The following is an 18,588-nucleotide window of genomic DNA, read 5'->3' as shown; positions in this document are numbered from 1 at the left end:
CTTCCCTTGAAATACTCACAGCAGCTTCAAAGATTTGTACTGGGACCGTGGGAGGGAGAGAAAGGGTTAACCTCATCCACATCCCCCAGCAAGGTTGCAAGGGATCAGCTGGGAGGGAGAGGGGAGGAGTGGTGGCCAGGAATTGACCAATTGGTACAGGATCCTCCCCCAAGTATCTGTTGGAAGCAGATCTACTGGAAGCGCCTACTGGTGGGGAGCATGCTTATTCTGGGGGTGCTGTGGAGCCTGTGCAATGAGATTTCAGTGGTGGGGTGTGTGTGTGTGCTGAGGATCTCCTCCCATCCCAATTGGCAAAGGACTCAGTGATAACAATAATTGTAATAATAATAATAATTTATTATTTATTCCCCGCCCATCTGACTGGGCCTCCCCAGCCACTCTGGGCGGCTTCCAAAACAATATTAAAATACCATAATACATCAAACAGTAAAAGCTTCCCTAAACCGGGCTGCCTTCAGATGTCTTCTAAAAGTCTGGTAGTTGTTGTTCTCTTTGACATCTGGTGGGAGGGCGTTCCACAGGGAGGGCGCCAGTGGTTCAGAGTGGCATTTGCAAAGACCAGGGGGGAAGATGACTTTTCCATGACAACTCAGAATGGGACCTGTGCTATTATACATAAAAAATAAAACCCTCATTCTGGATATGGCCTTAGCCCTTCCTCCTCCTCCTCTTCCCACTTCTCCCTGGGACCTCAAGATGAGAAGTCAGGCTAGAACTTTCCTCAAAGAAGTTCAAAGGAGCAAGCATGGCTGCCTCTGCTCTTCTCCAGACTAGTTTGTTGCGCTAGAAAACTTTCCCATCCCAGTTCTGCCGTGCTTTTCAACCCGTGTGCTGTGGCACCTGGGGGGCCTTGAATGATGCTCAGGGGGGCAACACTGACCTCTGTCCCTCCAGCTGTTTGCTCCAGCAGCCCTGGCTACAAGCTCCGCTGGCGAATGGCGCCTCTGGGGCTGGCCAGGGGGTGTTGGCTGCCAGGAGCTGAGGCGGCCTCGGAGGAAGCAAGGAAACTGGAGAGGGGCCCTTGCTGTTGGGAAGGGACAGACAAGTCCCAGGCCCCTGTGGGGCAGCGTGAGAAGGCACCTCTCTTTGGGGCAGCTCAGAGACCCAGAGGAGGACTCCTAAGGAGAGGGGAGAGGAGGGTGTTAGAGAAAGGGTGAGGGGCTGCAAGCAAGGGGGGGGACCCAACTGGGATCCTGAGCCCCACAGGGACACCGCAGAAAGAAGGAAGTTGGTCCAGGAAGCCATGGACCCAAAAAGGTTGTACTTTTATTTCCTCTAGTAAACTACTTCGCTATTATAGCAAGGCCACTGGACCCAAGAAGCCTGTATAATATTCATCTCCTCTCTCTGTGTCTCAAGCAAACCGAAGTTTCCCTTTTTCTTTTCAGGGAGAGATCTGTCACCGCTTGGAGATTCTGAGGAAAGAGAGAGAGGAAATTCTGGCCCATCAAGCAGCCCTGGACAAGGAAAGCAAAGACCTCCTTGTAAGTGCCACTCTTATTCCAAGGGGGGAACAAGCACTTGAAGAATTGAGTCAGGACTGTGGAAGGATGGGGAAATCTGCCCATTTCAACTTCCCCCCATTCTCCTTTTCCATATCAGTTTGTTTGTTTATTTATTATTATGATGAAGGTGGCTGCCTTCTTGTACAAATATTTTGATATGTACTTTACCCTCATAAATACATTTTTTGTGAACATTACCTGGCTGGGTCAACCTTGAAAGATTCAGAGGTGTAAATTTCAAAAGATTGTTCTGTTTCAGTCTCCATATTTCAGTCTCCATCACGTTTCAATGCAGCTAAATTGAGTTTATTTCCCATTGTCATTTATTATATGAATAGCAGTGAAGGAGAAGCCTGAGGACTTGTGAGCTGAGAGGGTGGAAGCAGGTCAATTCAAATCCTGATTTACCATAAATATTACTAAAGAGTTGTCTTTCTGAATGTGCGCTCATGTTCATTTTTAGGAAACTCAAGCCATTTTGAACCTTTAAAGAAAACAGGGGAGCTATGGGGATGAACGCTGCACTGTCCTCCTCCTCCTGTTTCTGCAGTTTTCCTACACCTAAATGGCACCAGCCTAAACTGAGGGGTGTATTATGTCCCTGGGTGATCTCTGAACAACTGTGAACTCTGGTTATGCCATGCCCCAAAACATGCAGGGAACATCCATGGCTATGGAAAAAGCTCCTTCCTTTGGGCTGTAGCTCTCTGCAAATTAGAAGTCAACAGAAACAGCAATGGGGAGGGCCTCCCCTCAAAATAAAGGTTTACTTCTTTAGTAACTGGAGGTTTCATGTCTATGAAAAATCAGAAGTGTCCTCCCTGTGGAATTCTCACAATTCTCTTCCTGATGTTTTGAAGGCTGAGCACCTTCCACACTCAGACCTCCTCTTTTCTTGCAGAAATTAACAGAAACGGAGAGGCTGAAGACTGTGGAGAAGTTCAGAGGACTGCGCCGGTTCCTGGAAGCACAAGAAAAACGTCTGCTGACTCACATGGAAGAGGTGGAGAAGGAGATTGCAGGGAGAAGGGATGAGCAGCTGGCCAGATTCTGCAGGAAACTCTCCTCTCTTGAGAGGATCATCCAGGAGATGGAGGAGAAGAGTCAGCAACCAGCGAGTGAACTCCTGCAGGTAAGATGGTGGCAGAACAGCCCAAGGCTCTAGGAAAAGGCTGCCCCTTTCATGTATGCAAGGAGTGCAGGGGCTGAGTTGATGGAGCCTCTAGTCAGGTTTGTAATGGACAGGAAGACCCAAGAGACCTGGGATGCTTAACTCACCTGAATGCAGACTAGAGATTTTTGATGGAACGGGAGCTGATCTTCTGCTTTTTGCTGGTTATTTGTCACCGAATGCCTTTCAGTTGTGGGGGGCTTCGTCTGGGATGCGTTCAGGCCTCCTTCCGACATGAGCCAGTCTCTTGACCAAGTTTCTCTTCCTGTTTCCTCCACAACTTCTGGGTTGATCCCCTTCTCCATGGATACAGATCGACCCAGAATGTTGCGCAGTCACAGTGACCAAAGAGCAAGACAGAGGGACTCATCCAGACTGCTGCTTGTCCCACCTCTTCCCTCCAGGAAAACCCTCTTTTTACTGCTGAATTAGAATAAACATCAGCCAGGTTTTCTCCGGATTGACGTTTGCTTTGATGTTGCACTAAGGAGCAGTTTTTTCCTGAGGGAAAGCGGCAGGGCAAAGATAAAACCACTTGGACTCGTGTTTTCTGGGCACAGGAAAAGCAGACGTGTGGAAAAGCCCAAAAAAACACTGACCTATTTTATTACCCCTTGGGAGGCATTTTATGCTGCAGGTGCTTTTTAAATTACCAGGTGGAAAATAGCATTTGAAATTTGGGGACTGGGACAGTGCCCTGGTAGGACTATCCCGTAGGCTTACTTACGTCTGAATTGCACAATGCAAACTGGATTAAAGTTAATAAATTATAATCTAAAACAAGACATGGAGTGGAATCTTCCACTGAATCCATAAATGTGTGATTCCCTTAACTGCTGCTGGATGTTCATAAGGATTAAAAAGAATAATTGCAAACTGATGTGGAAATGTGAAGAACTTGATACTGGGGAAAAATCATAATTTCAGATTGGAAAAACAAAAGCTGTAAGAAATGAAAACTGGCTGATTCCGCCATTCCTACCCTAAACCTTGGCATGTGCCAGGCAGACTGACTTCCGAGGGCCAGGGTCTGAGGGGGTCTTCCTAGTGTGGCCTGTGGTGTGCAGTGAATTCCCTTCTCCTTTTCCCTCTAGGATGTGAGAAGGACCTTGCAGAGGTAAGTGGATCTGGCTCATTTCCATTAGCATCACTCTTTGAAGCTGAGATGCAAGAACCTCAGACATGGCCCTCCAGGGGCTGCAGGGGGGAGACTGTGGGACTCACTACCTGCAGCACCTCACAGGTAAAAGTAGAGCCCCCTCTTCTGAACTTGTAGCCCCCCAATTCTCCCTCCAAGGTTCAAGGTCAGCTGCCTCCTCCCTCCCTCCCCACATCACTTCACACAGGGATGGGGGCTCTTTTCTTTCTCTTGCACTTTCTGCTCATGGACTTTGTGGTAATTTCAAACATCTAGAAGAGAAAGTGCCAAAGATTCTTGGGAAGAGCTTAGGACATATTTCAATGTCCAACTAGAAGCCCCTCAACTCTGGTAACTCATCCCCTTTGAGGCACTGAGGGAGGGAAGGTCTGTTGGTCTAGAATGGGTGGGTTATTTTTCTTGGGAGCGTTTCCAGCGTGAGAGGCTGAAGGTGGTCTTGAGTGGGGGGGGGGTGAAAGTCTAGTTGTTTCCTGCCTCTGGAGGGAGAATCCCATGGGGCATGGGGTTGTGCCCTTCCTGGGTGGGAGAGGGGGTGAAGGGAGGGTGGAGGTTGTTTTCCTTGACCACTGGGCAGCTTTGGACATCACTCACATCCTCTGGAGAAGCTCAGGGAGGGAGGGGTTGCAGGCATTCCACCTCAGGGGTTTGGTTCTTAAGTCCTGGGACCTTCCCAGAAAGTTGTTAGGGGCAGCATTGTTTGAATCCATGGGGGCCCTCCGGTGGTGTCGCTTGGGGTTACATCTTGTCCCTTGTGCTGTTTAGCATCCTTACATAGCCACTGACAGCTGTCCTCAGGGGTTTTGGACTGAGGTCTCATCTGTGGTGGAAATAAACCTGTTGGGAAATAAACTTCCACTTTGTTCATTTTATTGAGATCTCCTGCAATAATTAGGGAGATGGGGCCACAATGGGGTCATTCATTATTTTCCTTTTCACCAGGTATGAGGAAAGAGAGAGTCCAGAGAAGCCACTGGCTTTCCCTCCAGAGCTGAGGAACAGGATCTTGGAATCCTGTGATCTAAATCACCTTGTGGAGGATACAATGAAACAATGGGAAGGTAATGAAAAATGGCTGCCAGGATTTCACACTGGGAATTCTACTATTTCTTCAGAACTGGACATGCCAGGCTCTTATTGCATGGAATTGAGTAACCCCAGGATACCTTCCTTCTTGGTGCTCCAGCCTTCATTTCCTGTCCCCCTGAATGGCCCATGTATATTGTGACGCTGGATCCTGTAAAGAAAGCCTGAACCAGAGTGTAGAGCAAAGTCAGGATTTTTTCCTCCCATGTGCTTCTGTTTACAGTTATACGAAACCTCATTTTCCTTGTGGTTCCCTGTCTGCGCAATCTGGGGTTGTCCTTTTGGAGGTTCTCCTGCTCTGAATGGGGTCAAAGGGCATTAAGAAGCCCCCAGTTCCCCCTCTGCCTCCTGCTCAGGCTTCTTTCTCAGCCATGGAGCCAAGGCCTGAGCCGCTGCCTCCTCACACGTCCCCCTGCAGCTGCCATATCTAGGGCTTCAGTCTTCAAGATCTCCTGAGAGTTCCGCCATTGAGAGTGGAAGCAAGAGCACATGAGCCCCAAAGGGCACAATTATGCTTGTGAAGAACCTTAAAGATTTGTAGAAGGTTTGTGAGGGAGGACTTCCTTTTGCCTGAGAGCTCTGCCAGTCCTTCCTCATCAAACTTCGTTTCTCCTTATGTTTCACAATTTTGGCTTTAATGATTCCCCCCACCACTTTACTTGGGGAAGATGTTAAGGCTGCCTCCATCTCCCCTCTGCCTCCTTTTACGGGATTCCTATTCCTTTGCCTCCCCTCCAGTCCTCCAATGTAGAGCCCAATTTCAGGCACAAAATTCAGAGACCATTAGGATTTATGCTGAATATTGTTATTCTGCTATTTAAAGTTTTAGTTATTTTCATAGATTCTTCCTATGATTTTCTAGTTTTAATTTTTTTTGTACAATTTAATTAATATTTAATAATTGTACTTGAATTTAAGGATGCCACATCATGAAGTGTTACTTTTGTATGGAGATTTATTTTTGATTGAAGAGTGTTGCCCTTACACTTTATATCTTTCTGCTTCTTCAGATGCTCTGCTATTCAGTGAACAGATTCAGAAAGGTAAATTTCCAGGGGAGGAACAATTTCACAGGAGGGATGGGGACTGATATTCATGGGTGTTGAACCATCTGCTCTGCAGACTTTGGGACCCCCATCAATGGCGTCACTCAGGGAAACAGTCCTCTAGTGGTGTTTGGGTTCTTTGTCTGTCCCATGAATGAACTGGGAGGGAGGTTGAAGGTTTGGATTGGGGCCAAAGCTTGTCCCTGCGAAGAACCTGCCCACCAGTCTGAGTTCCATTCCTGCCTATAGACCAGTGGTGGCAAACCTTTAGAGACCGAGTGCCCAAACTGCAACTGAAAACCCACTTATTAATCGCTAAGTGCCAACACGGCAATTTAACATGAATACTGAGGTTTTAGTTTAGAAAAAAAAACCTCCTATATTAACACCTTTGGTATTAAAATAAAAACACAATAACAGCTTTCAGTGATACAAACAACTTTTTATTGAAAGGTAAAAGTTTGTATTTGGCATACTTTTGAACAATTAATGTGATTTTGGCTGTTGTATGCATGTTAATAATTTGTCTAACCTTGACTCAGGCTTTGTAAGTTTGAGAGCAACACATGCAGCACTCAAGTGAAGGAAACTGATTTAAAAACCAACAAGGAAGATATTTATTCTGATGGAAGTCTCCAAAGAGTCTCAGTCTTGCATGCAATGCAAAGAAATCCCCTTGATATGAGAGGGAACCTGGGTTTTTTGGGTGTTATTTATTTATCAGGATGTCCGTTTCTGTCTCTCAGCTGACTTTGCCTAATCTTCTCTTTCCCTCATCTTCTCCCCAACAGCAAATGTCACTCTGGATCCAGACACAGCCCATCCCAAACTCATCCTGTCCGAGGATCGGAAAAGCGTGACATTGGGAGACAAACCTCAAGCCCTGCCTGATAATCCTCAGAGATTTAGCCACGAGATTAATGTGTTGGGAAGTCAGGAATTCACAGCAGGCAGACATTTCTGGGAAGTCACTGTGGAAAGTGGGGAATTGTGGGCTTTGGGGGTCGCCAGGAAGTCTGTGAGGAGAAAGGGCAGCTTCTCCATATTCCCTGAGGAGGGGATCTGGGCTGTGCGGAAGTTGGGAGGGAAGTACTTTGCCTGCACCTCCCCTTATTACTCTCCTCTGTTCCTGAATGAGGAGCCCAGGAGGATCCGGGTGACTCTGGACTATGAAGGGGGACGTGTGTCTTTTTCTGACGCTCACTCAGGAGCCGAACTCTACACGTTCTCAGGAGCCTCGTTCTCTGGAGAGACCCTCCTCCCTTACTTTGATCTGTGGGAAAATAAAACCCACCTCAGTATCTCCTGAGGAGACTAAATCTGCCTCTCAGGCCCAGCAGGTGTTTCTCTTCAGACCAGTGTGACCGACATAAAAATCATTTACCCGCCAAGAGCAGGTTGGGCAGTTTTCCAAGGGCCCTTTGAGAGGAGTCATTCCAGTCAAAATCAGCAAAAATAACCAAACAGAAATGGGTTGCTCTTGCTTTGCATTTTCTTTCCTTTTCCCAGAAGTGACAGTCACACTTTTAGGAGTCCTAATAAATTTTCTCACCTTCAATCTTGTTTTCCATTTGAGATGTCTGATTTGGCAGAGCATGAGGGTTGTGAGTTTGAACCCCACACTGGCCAAACGTTTCCTGCACTGCAGGGGGTGGGACCAGAGGACCCACAACTTTGCAATTCTAGGAAACCTTCCTCTCCCCACAAGACCTTATGCAGCTGTGAAAATGCATGCATCATTGGATTAATAGAGGACTAAAAATGAACCCCTTGACCCATGTCACGCAGGATGGCTTCTTGCCCTGGAGACCTCAGACGGGAAGAAAATGTAAAAGAAATTGAACATGGCGTTGGCTTCAAATATCCTCTGCAAATACAGCCTCACCTTCTTTACACTTTGTCAGAAATAAACCCCATTGCATTGAGTGGGGCTTCTGCCCTGTTAAACTTTGTGTTTAGGGTTGATGCGTTGACGTTCCTTATTTACAAGCTGGATTCTGTACTGTATATTGGGGGCATCAAATGCGGTGTCCTCTGGATAGTGCTGGACTCTTAATCCAAGGGTCACCAGCTGGAGCACCATGTTGGGCAAAAGATTCCTGCTTTGGTGACCATCTCTGCCCCCAGTGGCAGTGAGTTCCATAGTTCAATTATCTGCTGCACAATGAAATGCTTTTATCTGTCCTGGATCTCCCAACACTCAGCTTCTTGGAGGGCCACGAATTCTAGAGCTGAGGGAATCTGCAATGTGGAGCGAATGTGCCCCTGCCTCCCTCATGGGGACCAGAGCAGGGGGTGGGCAGTTTGTTTGCCCTCCTGTGCAGCCCACCCCGGGTGTCATGACTGAGAGGGGTGACAAAATGCCAGCTGCTCTCCCTGCCCGTCCATGTCCCACCCTCGCTCGGGTGCTGTGTGTGTGTGTGTGACCCTGCTCAAAGCTGTGCTTCTCACGGGGCAAGGCAGCCTCCACTGGGCTTCTCAGTCTTTCCCCTGCTGTTGCTTTAAAGCCTTTCCCTCAAACTCGTGACGCGCTAAGGGGGCTTTTCTCCATGTGTTTTCTTCTTTGCCTTCCTCACTGGTTTTTTTTTGGGGGGGCTCCTTTTCGTTTCCTGCCTTCCCCCCTCCACCACGTTTATTAACAAAACTAAGGATTTGTTTTAGGCAGTTTGCTAGGTAAAAGAAGAAACACAGTCCATAGAAGCAGCATGGGCTAGTAGTCTCTTTCCTAGGAGTTTGAAGCAATGTTCTGTCAGAGGATACAGTTCAACTTTCAGGGATGATCCAATTTATTATTTTAACTAACATACAACAGTTTCATTTCCAGCATACGGCACACATATTTGGGGAGGGGTGTTTGTGTGAGGTCGGGCTCTGCTAAGTAGCGTTCGCTGTCAATGTGACATCTCGAAGAGGGCCTCCCCATCCCAAAATTTGAACCTGTGTCCACTATGCTACACAAGCTTTAGCAAGTCCTCCTTCACTGGCCTTGATCGCTCAACAGAAGGAGAGGTTTGCACAGAGCCCTTGACTTTTAGAGATAATGCCGCATGCAGGAGGTTTTGCTATAACACACACACACAAAAATGCCACATCTAACAGCATTGGGAGGAAGAGACAGGATCGTCAAATGATGGAAGCATGCCTCCACGTCAGCTGCCCAATAGCGGCTCTTTGCACCTCACTCCTGTTCAGAATGGAAGGGAAGGCGGGCATCCAGTCCTGGCGTCCAATGGAACTTGGGCATATTGAAAGGGGGCGTGTTCACTGCAGGAGAGGCGGAGTCAGTACAAACGGGAACTGAGTAGGAAGAGCAAAGAGTCTTTTGTGCATTGTGGATTTTTGAGGGGATATTTACAGAGAACTTTTGCAGGCACCACAGGAGGTCCTAGTGGGTATACCAGCACCGTCAATCTGTCACATCAGCAACCCCCAACTTAAATGAACATTTCTGGCACTCATTTTCCACGGTGCCCTTGTACCTATCTAAACAAGGGGTGGATCTCAAACCCATCTTTCCCCCTCCGCTGTGAGCACGCCTATATCACAGGGCTGCCATACATACGAAATTTCCCAGGATTTGTCTTTTGAAAATGGCATCCGGGCAGAATTTTCAAAAATCGGTTAAAATGTCCAGAAAAATCTGGACACGTGGCAGCTCGAATCAGCAGTGTTGTTTTTTTGGCAAATTTGCTTTAAAAATAGCTTTAAAACATTCTCTTTTTTTGCGGGGAGATCTTGCTCAACAACATCTGTGTCTGGATTTTCGCTTTTTGGAATATGGCAAGCCCACTATATCATGTCCGCGGTGTGCGACTCCACCCGTGTCTGAGGAGGCTGCATTTTCCCCGCGAGCTCTCCTTTCATCCGGAGCATGTAGAGTTTCTCCCCCGTGTGGAGTCTCTGATGAGCAATGAGGCTCTGGCTCCGGTTGAAGGTCTTCCCGCAGTCCGAGCAGATGTACAGCTTCTCTCCCGCGTGCGTCTTCTGGTGCATGATCAGGCTCTGGCTCCGGTTGAAGGTGCTCCCGCAGTCCGAGCACTTGTACGGCTTCTCTCCCGTGTGGATTCTCCGATGTGTGATGAGGTTCTGGCTCCGGTTGAAGCTGCTCCCGCAGTCGGAGCACTTGTACGGCTTCTCCCCGGTGTGGATGCTCCAGTGCCTCGTGAGGTTCTGGCTCCAGCGGAAGGTCTTCCCGCACTTGGAGCATTTGTACTGCTTTTCGCTCATGTGGGTTCTCTGATGTGTGGTGAGGCTGCTCCTCCAGCTGAAGCTCCGCCCGCAATCTAAGCAGGTATATGGCTTCTCGCCCGTGTGGCTTCTCCAGTGTCTTTTGAGGCTTGACTTGAGACGGAAGGCTTTCCCGCAGGCGGAGCAGGTATAAGGCTCGTCTCCTAAGAACGCATCGTGGCCTGTGGCATCACTCGAGCTTTCCTCACACACGGCGGGCACGTCCCTGCTCTCTCCTGTGGGGATTCTCAGTTGACCTCCAATACCACCTGCCTGACGAAGTACAGAGTTCTCTCTTCGCCTCTGCGCTGTTTTTTCTTTCCGCTTGTTTGATCCACGTTGATCTCCTGAGCTTTTCTTCGGCTTTCGAAGCTCAGCTTCGTCCAAATGTACCCCATTCATGTGTTCGTCACCTACTGAAATAGAGAGATAATAAACAAGGTGGGGAAAAGTAGAAAGGAAGAGATGGAGTATGGCGATATAATGAAGAAAAATGTGACAGGAAAGGTTTGGGCAAGAGAATAATACTGTCTTCTGTTGATGTAATACCTCATAAAAGAACATAAGGCCTTATACTCAGGGCTTGTCCATACTTTGGCTTATCCCATGCCGGCAAAGCATAGGTCTCAGCAGTTTCCCACTATTCCCATGCTTTCTAGCCACAACTCTGGTTTTGCGCATGCCCCACTACTTTCCACCAAGAAAACCCTCTTTAGTAATAAGTTGGAGCAAACATGTGGAACGCCCTCCCACAAGATGTCAAAGATAAGTATTTAAGAACATCAGAGCCCACTGAATCAGGCCAGTAGCCACCTAGTTCAACATCCTATTCCTACAGTGGCCAACAAAATGCCTCTGAGTATCCCACACAATCTTTGTGCAACAGCGCCACTCGCCCCACTTGTGATCCTAAGCAACTGATATTCTGAGGCATGTTGCCTCCAACAGTAGGACGCAGCTAGCTTGGCCAGTAGCCCTCTCCTCCATGAATTCGTCTAATCTTTTAAATCCATCCAAGTTGGTGGCTGTCACTGCCTCGTGTTGGAAGTTTAATTATGTTCTGTGAGAATGATGTTTTTTGGTCTGTCCTGAATCTTCTAACATTCAGCTTTCTTAGATGTCCCTGAGCTGTAGTGTTATGAGAGAGAGAGAAGAAAAAACCCTTTTTCTCTACCCACTTTCTCCTCACCATGTGTAATTTTATACAGTCAAACCTCGGAGCCTGAATGCCTCTGTTTTGGAACATTTCAGCTCCTGCACATCAAAAACCTGGAAGTAAATGTTCCAGTTTTTGAATGTTTTCCAGAAGCTAAACGTCCAACGCAGCTTCTGTTTGAGTGCAGGAAGCTACTGCAACCAATCGGAAGCTGTGCCTTGGTTGTTGAACATTTTGGACGCCGAATGGGCTTCCGGAACATATTACGTTCGACAGCCGAGGTTTGACTGAACAACTACAGTGGTACCTCGGGTTAAGAACTTAATTCATTCCGGAGGTCTGTTCTTAACCTGAAACTGTTCTTAACCTGAAGCCCCACTTTAGCTAATGGGGCCTGCAGCGCCACCGCTGCACGATTTCTGTTCTCATCCTGAAGCAAAGTTCTTAACCTGAATTACTATTTCTGGGTTAGCGGAGTCTGTAACCTGAAGCGTCTATAACCTGAAGTGTCTGTAACCTGAGGTACCACTATATATCTTGTCTCTTCTTATTTGTCTTCTCTCTTAAAGTAAAAAGCCCCAAATCATAAAATCATAGAATTGTAGAGTTGAAGGGACCAACTAGAAATCATCTAGTCATTTGCCTGAATGTGGAGCTCAAACCTATTACCTTGAGATTAGCTAGTGTACCGACTGAGCTTGACTCATTTTGGTTGCCCTTTTCTGAATTGTTCCAACTCCACAATATCCCTTTTAGGGTGAGGCAACCAGAACTGGACAAAGGATTCCAAGTGCAGTCACTTTAGACATTCCCCCCCCGAATAGGAACCCCCAAATTAAAGCCCTGCCAGGCTCTTTGTGGTAAGCAATGGATTGTAACAACAGATTCTTACTTACTTGGGGAGCTGGAATCCCTTTCATCCTCCTGCTTGATCTCCCTGTGGGACTGGCTCTGTGAGGTTTCCAACAAAGCCTGTTCATCGTCAGGGAAGCTGACTGTGATCACGTGAAAGTGCTCCTGAAACAGCAAACAAGGAATTGTTAAATTTGTATAACTCTCAGCCATCGTGCATTCCTGGTCTGGGAAACGCCCAGTAAAAACTCGAAAGCATTTTGAAGCAGTAGGAAAGGGGATGTGTTAGAGCTGCCTGTGAGCTACCAGCCCAATTAATGGGTTTAGTACAAAGCCCAAAATGGTTTGGGCCCTAAGGGAGGGAGTCCCACAATATCAACCTTCCTGGGCCCTACAATCAGCAAGGAAGGCCCCATCGGCAGTGCTGCCTCCGGCTGCCACCCAGTTTGCATTGACCCATGACAGGGCCTTCTCAGTGGTGGCTCCCCATCTGTGGAACGCTCTCCCTGGTGAAGTGCCTCCGTCTCCCTCATTGTTGACCTTCAGGAGCAATTTAAAGGAAGTTTAAGGAAGTTAAACTTGCTTTAAGTTTAAGGAAGCCCATTTCTCAGCTGATCAAGGCAATATGAGACGGTGATATGTTGTAGCTTCCCAAATGCTGCCAACACAGTGCAGGCAGGCAGGCAGGCAGAGAACAGTGAGGCAGATGCTATGCTGGCAGTGGCTGCAATATATCCCCAGTTCAAAAAGTCTGAAACCAGTATCGTGGTTTGACCATCATACCGTGAGTGCCTGGAGGCGGTTGGAGGATGGATGGCGGCTAATGGATTGAAGTTGAATCCTGACAAGACAGAAGTACTGTTTTGGGGGGACGGGGTGGGCTGGTGTGGAGGACTCCCTGGTCCTGAATAGGGTAACTGTGTCCCTGAAGGACCAGGTGCGTAGCCTGGGAGTCATTTTGGACTCACAGCTGTCCATGGAGGCACAGGTCAATTCTGTATCCAGGGCAGCTGTCTACCAACTCCATCTGGTACGCAGGCTGAGACCCTACCTGCCCACAGACTGTCTCGCCAGAGTGGTGCATGCTCTGGTTATCTCCCGCTTGGACTACTGCAATGCGTTCTACGTGGGGCTACCTTTGAAGGTGACCCAGAAACTACAATTAATCCAGAACGCGGCAGCTAGACTGGTGACTGGGAGCGGCCGCAGAGACCACATAACACCGGTCTTGAAAGACCTACATTGGCTCCCAGTACGTTTCCGAGCACAATTCAAAGTGCTGGTGTTGACCTTTAAAGCCCTAAACGGCCTTGGCCCAGTATATCTGAAGGAGCGTCTCCACCCCCATCGTTCTGCCCAGACGCTGAGGTCCAGCTCCGAGGGCCTTCTGGCGGTTCCCTCATTGCGAGAAGCAAAGCTACAGGGAACCAGGCAGAGGGCCTTCTCGGTGGTGGCACCCGCCCTGTGCAACGCCCTCCCACCAGATGTCAAAACGATAAACAACTACCTGACATTCAGAAGACATCTTAAGGCAGCCCTGTTCAGGGAAGTTTTAATGTATGATATTTTAGTGTTTTTTGGTTTCTGTGGAAGCCGCCCAGAGTGGCTGGGGAAACCCAGCCAGATGGGCGGGGTACAAATAATAAATTATTATTATTATTATTATTATTATTATTATTATTATTATTATTATTATTGCAATATTGCCCAGCTCGAGCTACTACGGGAAAGGCTTCTGGCCTAGAGAACCCAAGGTTCCCAGGCTACTCCGAGAAAGGCCTTGGGCCTAGAATGCAAAAGGCTCCAATGCCAGCACAGGCAATGTCCTTATGCCCATTTCGAACTTCTCTCCTTTTCCCTTCACCTGTTCTTCCTCTTTCTTAGCATCTTGCTGCCTCTGCAGGAAATCCTCTGCCAGGTCTACCGCCTGGGAGCAGGTCTCCGGGCCACGCTCCTTCACCCAGCTCTCCATTTCCTGAGGGAGGACGGCCAGGAACTGCTCCAGGATCACCAGCTCCAGGATCTGCTCCTTGGTGTGCCTCTCTGGCTTCAGCCACCGGTGGCAAAGATCCCGTAGCTGGCTGCAAACCTCTCGGGGGCCCTTGGCCTCTCGGTACCTGAGCTGCCTAAAGTGTTGGCAGGGTACATCTGAGCTGACGGCGGCCTCCTCGCTCAGGATATCATGTCTTCCTCTCTTGTGGCCTTGCACCATGGAGTCCTGTTGACTCAGTTTCTGAGCGCACGGCAGGATTTGGGCCAATTGCTCTGCTGCAACTACTTTAGCATCAACGCAGAGAACAGTTTCTGGCAGCGGTGGGATTCCCTGTCCGGAGCAAGGGGCCCGATTTGTCTTCATGAACTCCTGCAACTGGGCTTCATATTGGTGGGACCAGAGACCCACATCTGGTTCTGCTTTAACAGATAGGGCTGTCCACTGACGCCGAAGAGCTTCTCCCATTTCCTCTGATCCCAGCTGGGCGGCAGCTGCCGGCTCCTCCTGGGTCTCCCTTTTAAGTCCCATCTGCGCATCCTGAAACTGGAGACCAAAGGCTGACGAGGATTCATAATCTGTAGTCATTTTCCTCAGACGGGGGGAGAGCCAAGTTGAAGCCAACCTTCAAATCTCACAGGAAGAGGCAACCTGCGCCGGAATCAGAGCCTCCAGAGATACTTCCTTGAAGTCTGTAACTGGAAGCCCTTTCACCTGAGGGAGAAAGAACACAGACAAACAGGAGTTAGACTGTATATTTGCAGAGATGGGGAACCTGTGGCCCTTGAGAAGCTGCTAGACTATGACTACCACCATCCCTGATCCCCCCCGATGGTTAAAGATAAAATAACTGAGCATATAGAAGACCAATTCTTGCTGAAGCAGAAATAGCATGGCTTCTACAAGAAGTCCTGCCTTGTGAAGCTTTTAGAGTTATTTGAGAGTGTCACCAAGCACACTTAGGCTTTCAAAAAGCTTTTAGATAGATAGATAGATTCTTTATTGTCATTACACAAGTGCAACATTGCACAAAGTGCAATGAAATTGGATGCCATCCCTTAAAATAACAAAAGCAAGACAACAACAACAACCAAACAAACCACATTCCAGCCACACCCACACCACACCCATCAAACTCCCAGGTCACACTAACGAGTTACAGCATTCAAAAGGGCCACAGCTCTTGGATAGAAACTGTTTTTCAGTCTATTTGTCTTTGACTTGATGTTTCTATATCTTCTGCCAGAAGGCAGTAGTGCAAACAGACAGTGTCCCGGGTGAGATGAATCCTGCAGGATGTTATTTGCTTTCCTAAGACAACGGGAACCGTACAGTTCTTCCAAAGATGGGAGAGGATGACCAATAATCCTTTGGGCTGTGGTTATGACCTTCTGGAGCACCTTCCTCTCCCTAGCTGTACAACTGGAGAACCAAGCACAAATACAGTATGTAAGAATGCTCTCTATGGAGCCTCGGTAGAAGGACACCAGCAGTCTCTCACTCAGATTGTTCTTCTTTAAAAGTCTGAGGAAATAAATTCTCTGCCGGGCCTTCTTCACCAGAGCAGTGGTATGTGCGCTCCAAGTCATGCCCTGATCGATAGCTACTCCCAAAAACCTGAATTCCGCCACCCTCTCCACCCGTTCCCCGTTGATATACAAGGGCTGAATGTCCGCCTTTTTTTCCCTGTAATCCACCACCAATTCCTTGGTCTTAGCCGTATTAAGAGCCAGATTGTTCTCTCCACACCAAACACAGAGCCGCTCCACCTCGTCCCGATAGGCGGACTCATCCCCTCCTGAAATGAGCCCCACCACCGTAGTGTCATCAGCAAACTTGATGATTTTACCAAGGCAACTCACCTAAGACTCCTGAGTAAGCTTAGCATAATAATAATAATAATAATAATAATAATAATAATAATAATAGGTGGCTCCCTATGAAGGATCTTGAAGCCATTTCACAATATTGTACAATACAGATATATTGCGCTTGGGCTATTTCTCTCTCATGCACACATATTTATAAAGTTAAAATGATTGCTGCCTATGAACAACTGCATATCCAAAAACAATTAAAAACCCTTACATATATAAAAGTGGATTTGAAATCCAACACAGGCAGACTGGGATGATGATGATGATGACAATGACAATGATGATGATGATGATGATAATGTTATTATTTGTACCTCACCCATCTGATTGGGTAGTGATTTGTGGGAGGGAGGTTGGCAAATTTTTAGGTAACATTCAGAAAGGAGCAACTGGACAGGGCAAGTGGAAGAAAGAGACCTCCCCCAATAAAGATTCTGCTGAAAGCAAAAACTATGGGAAGAAGGGAGAGTAAAACTGATGGTCTTACTGGGGAAGATAATTGGGAAAGTGATAGTAAACACTTTATTTAGGCATAACAAAACTGATGTTGCAGCAGAGCTGCATCTTACTCCTACTTTGGAAAATGGCATTGTCCAGGGGAGGGGAATGTCTGTGCCACACTAGCGGTGGGGAGCCTCCCTTTACAGCAGCAGTCTATCCCCAAATATTAGGTGGCGGGGGTTAAACAAGGGCAGACGAGCCATTTTCATAAGAACCTAAGAAGAACTCGCTGGATCAGGCCAGTGGCATCCTGCTCTCACTATGGCCATCCTTTGGGAAACCCGCAAGCAGGATTCAAGCACGAGACCACTTTCCCCTCCTGCGGTTTCTGGCATCCAGAAACACTGCTGCTTCCAAATGTGGCAGGGCAGAGGAGAGCCTTCAGCAGGTCGCCCTCTCCTCCATGGAAAGCCACCTAGGTTGGTGGTCATCACGGCCTCCTACATAGCTGTCAACTCTTCTTGCGAGGAATCCTATTCAGAATAAGGGAATTTCCCTTTTCAAAAGGGGAAAAGTAGATATGGCCTCCTGTGGGAGGGAGTTCCGAAGTTTAACGACGTGCTGCAGTTGGGAAGTCCGTCCTTTGGCCTTCACTTCCAGTGCCAGGGGACAAATGGACTGCAGGAGGACCTCTGACCTGCTCTGCGCGCCGTTCCCACGTGCACTGCAAGGTTTGCTCCCTTAAGGGAGAGGATCTAGGGGAGAAAGGGGGTGCTTCCCTCCTGCACCCCCACCCCGCCCCCTGCCTCTCCTTCTCTGCACCCTGCGCCTTTCCAGCACCCTCCACCCACCCAAGCTCCCTTTATTATTGAACTCGGTGCCAGCTGCTCACCCTGCTCAGAGCTGCAAAGGAGCCATTTCCACCCCTCCAGCGAGGAAGAGGAGTCCATCACTGACCTCCCTTTCCGCCCGCCCCCAACAGCTTTATGGAGCCTCTCTAGGAATCGGATTCTTTGGATTTAACCATTATAGACCCACTTGCAATTCCCTCCGCCCGCCCCCATCCCTGGCAAGTGGTGCCTCCCGGGCCGAATTTCAGGGCTTGTTTGCTGCATTTGTAAGTAAGCGAAGAAAGAATGCACGTGGATATCTAATGGGAGGGTGCATAAGAACATCGCGTCCCCGAAGTCTAAAATTCCCAAACTGCACCCCTGCAGTGATTTAAATATTTTTTTTATTTTTTTTAAAAAAAGCAAAACGCATGCAACTTTTTTAAATAAAAAATTGTATTAAAAAAAACCCATTTAACATAATTATTACAAAATATTGCAAATACATACATACATACATACTGTATATATTTCAAATAAGAACATATAAATGAAAAAAGAACAAAAGAGAAGAAAAGAAAAAAGAAGGAAAAGAAAAGAAGAAGATAAGTTGAAAAAAATTCTTCAAAGTTTATTCTACAAATAGCTCAACATGAAAATAATAATAAAATTTCATTGGTTGGCTTCCATCGCTTACACTGCACTTCCTATATACATTTTAAGCAAGATTGTATCTGTTATACCGTATTTTTCCCATACAATCTCACACAAATATTCTAATCAATAAGTTTTCTAAATCTTTCATAAATCTATTCTAAACATGCAACTTTTTTTAACGGAGGGGGTTCGGTCTTTTTTTATGTGAGGCTCCCATGACACTGTCAGCTGCATAGTAGGCAAACAGATTTTTAAAAAAGAAGAAAGAAAGAAAGAAAGAAAGAAAGAAAGAAAGAAAGAAAGAAAGAAAGAAAGAAAACATAGGAAAAAATAAGAACCTCACATTTTATTGATGGGTGTTGTTAAAAACTGTTTGCAAATTAGTTACATATAATATTTCTTTTTTAAAAAATGTTTTTTATTTAAACTTTTCAAATTTATACATTTCATTAGTTTTACAATCAATTTAACATTTCAAAATTTGACTTCCTTCCCCCTCTTTCTGCAGTTCCTTACATTTATTTTTTAATTCATTTAACTTGCTCATTTAATTATCTATTGTAAGTATATATC

General features: G+C 47.1%; 2 protein-coding genes across 5 annotated transcripts in view; one reads left to right on the top strand and one right to left on the bottom strand.

Annotated features, from left to right (window-relative positions):
- The window catches only part of LOC309524855 (zinc finger protein RFP-like), a 46,863-nt gene extending 38,931 nt beyond the window's left edge, over positions 1-7,932 (top strand). Inside the window, exons 2-7 of one of the 3 annotated variants that reach the window (XM_082209990.1) lie at positions 1,410-1,505; positions 2,428-2,658; positions 3,792-3,814; positions 4,796-4,914; positions 5,950-5,982; positions 6,777-7,932. In XM_082209990.1, the coding sequence (XP_082066116.1) occupies positions 1,410-1,505; positions 2,428-2,658; positions 3,792-3,814; positions 4,796-4,914; positions 5,950-5,982; positions 6,777-7,294 (1,020 nt within the window). In that variant the 3' untranslated portion in view covers positions 7,295-7,932. The remainder of the gene's footprint in view (positions 1-1,409; positions 1,506-2,427; positions 2,659-3,791; positions 3,815-4,795; positions 4,915-5,949; positions 5,983-6,776) is intronic. The other 2 variants (XM_082209988.1, XR_014216027.1) reach the window with 2 other exon arrangements.
- Positions 7,933-8,753: 821 nt separating this feature from the next.
- On the bottom strand, positions 8,754-17,508 carry LOC309524851 (uncharacterized protein). 2 transcript variants are annotated; one of them, XM_082209977.1, is made up of 4 exons: positions 17,421-17,508; positions 14,085-14,924; positions 12,265-12,385; positions 8,754-10,628 (listed from the first exon to the last, which is right to left on the bottom strand). In XM_082209977.1, the coding sequence occupies exons 2-4, from the start codon at positions 14,796-14,798 to the stop codon at positions 9,775-9,777; spliced, it is 1,689 nt and encodes a 562-aa protein (XP_082066103.1). In that variant the 5' UTR covers positions 14,799-14,924; positions 17,421-17,508; the 3' UTR covers positions 8,754-9,774. The 2 variants fall into 2 exon arrangements, with proteins under 2 accessions (XP_082066103.1, XP_082066104.1); XM_082209978.1 differs by having other exon boundaries at positions 8,754-10,625.
- Between the last annotated feature and the right edge of the window lie 1,080 nt (positions 17,509-18,588).

Source organism: Podarcis vaucheri (assembly GCF_965113315.1).
Source record: "Podarcis vaucheri genome assembly, chromosome: 2".
Taxonomy (NCBI): Eukaryota; Metazoa; Chordata; class Lepidosauria; order Squamata; family Lacertidae; genus Podarcis; species Podarcis vaucheri.
The sequence above is the reverse complement of the archived record's forward strand: the minus strand, read 5'-3'. Positions and strand labels throughout refer to the sequence as shown.

Excerpts from the sequence above, each read along its gene's own strand:
- LOC309524851 (XM_082209977.1), bottom strand. The coding sequence starts at position 14,798 with ATGACTACAGATTATGAATCCTCGTCAGCCTTTGGTCTCCAGTTTCAG. Across the intron at positions 12,386-14,084 it reads CTAAGAAAGAGGAAGAACAG|GAGCACTTTCACGTGATCAC; the intron begins GTGAAGGGAAAA and ends TTGCTGTTTCAG. Across the intron at positions 10,629-12,264 it reads AAGGGATTCCAGCTCCCCAA|TAGGTGACGAACACATGAAT; the intron begins GTAAGTAAGAAT and ends TCTCTATTTCAG.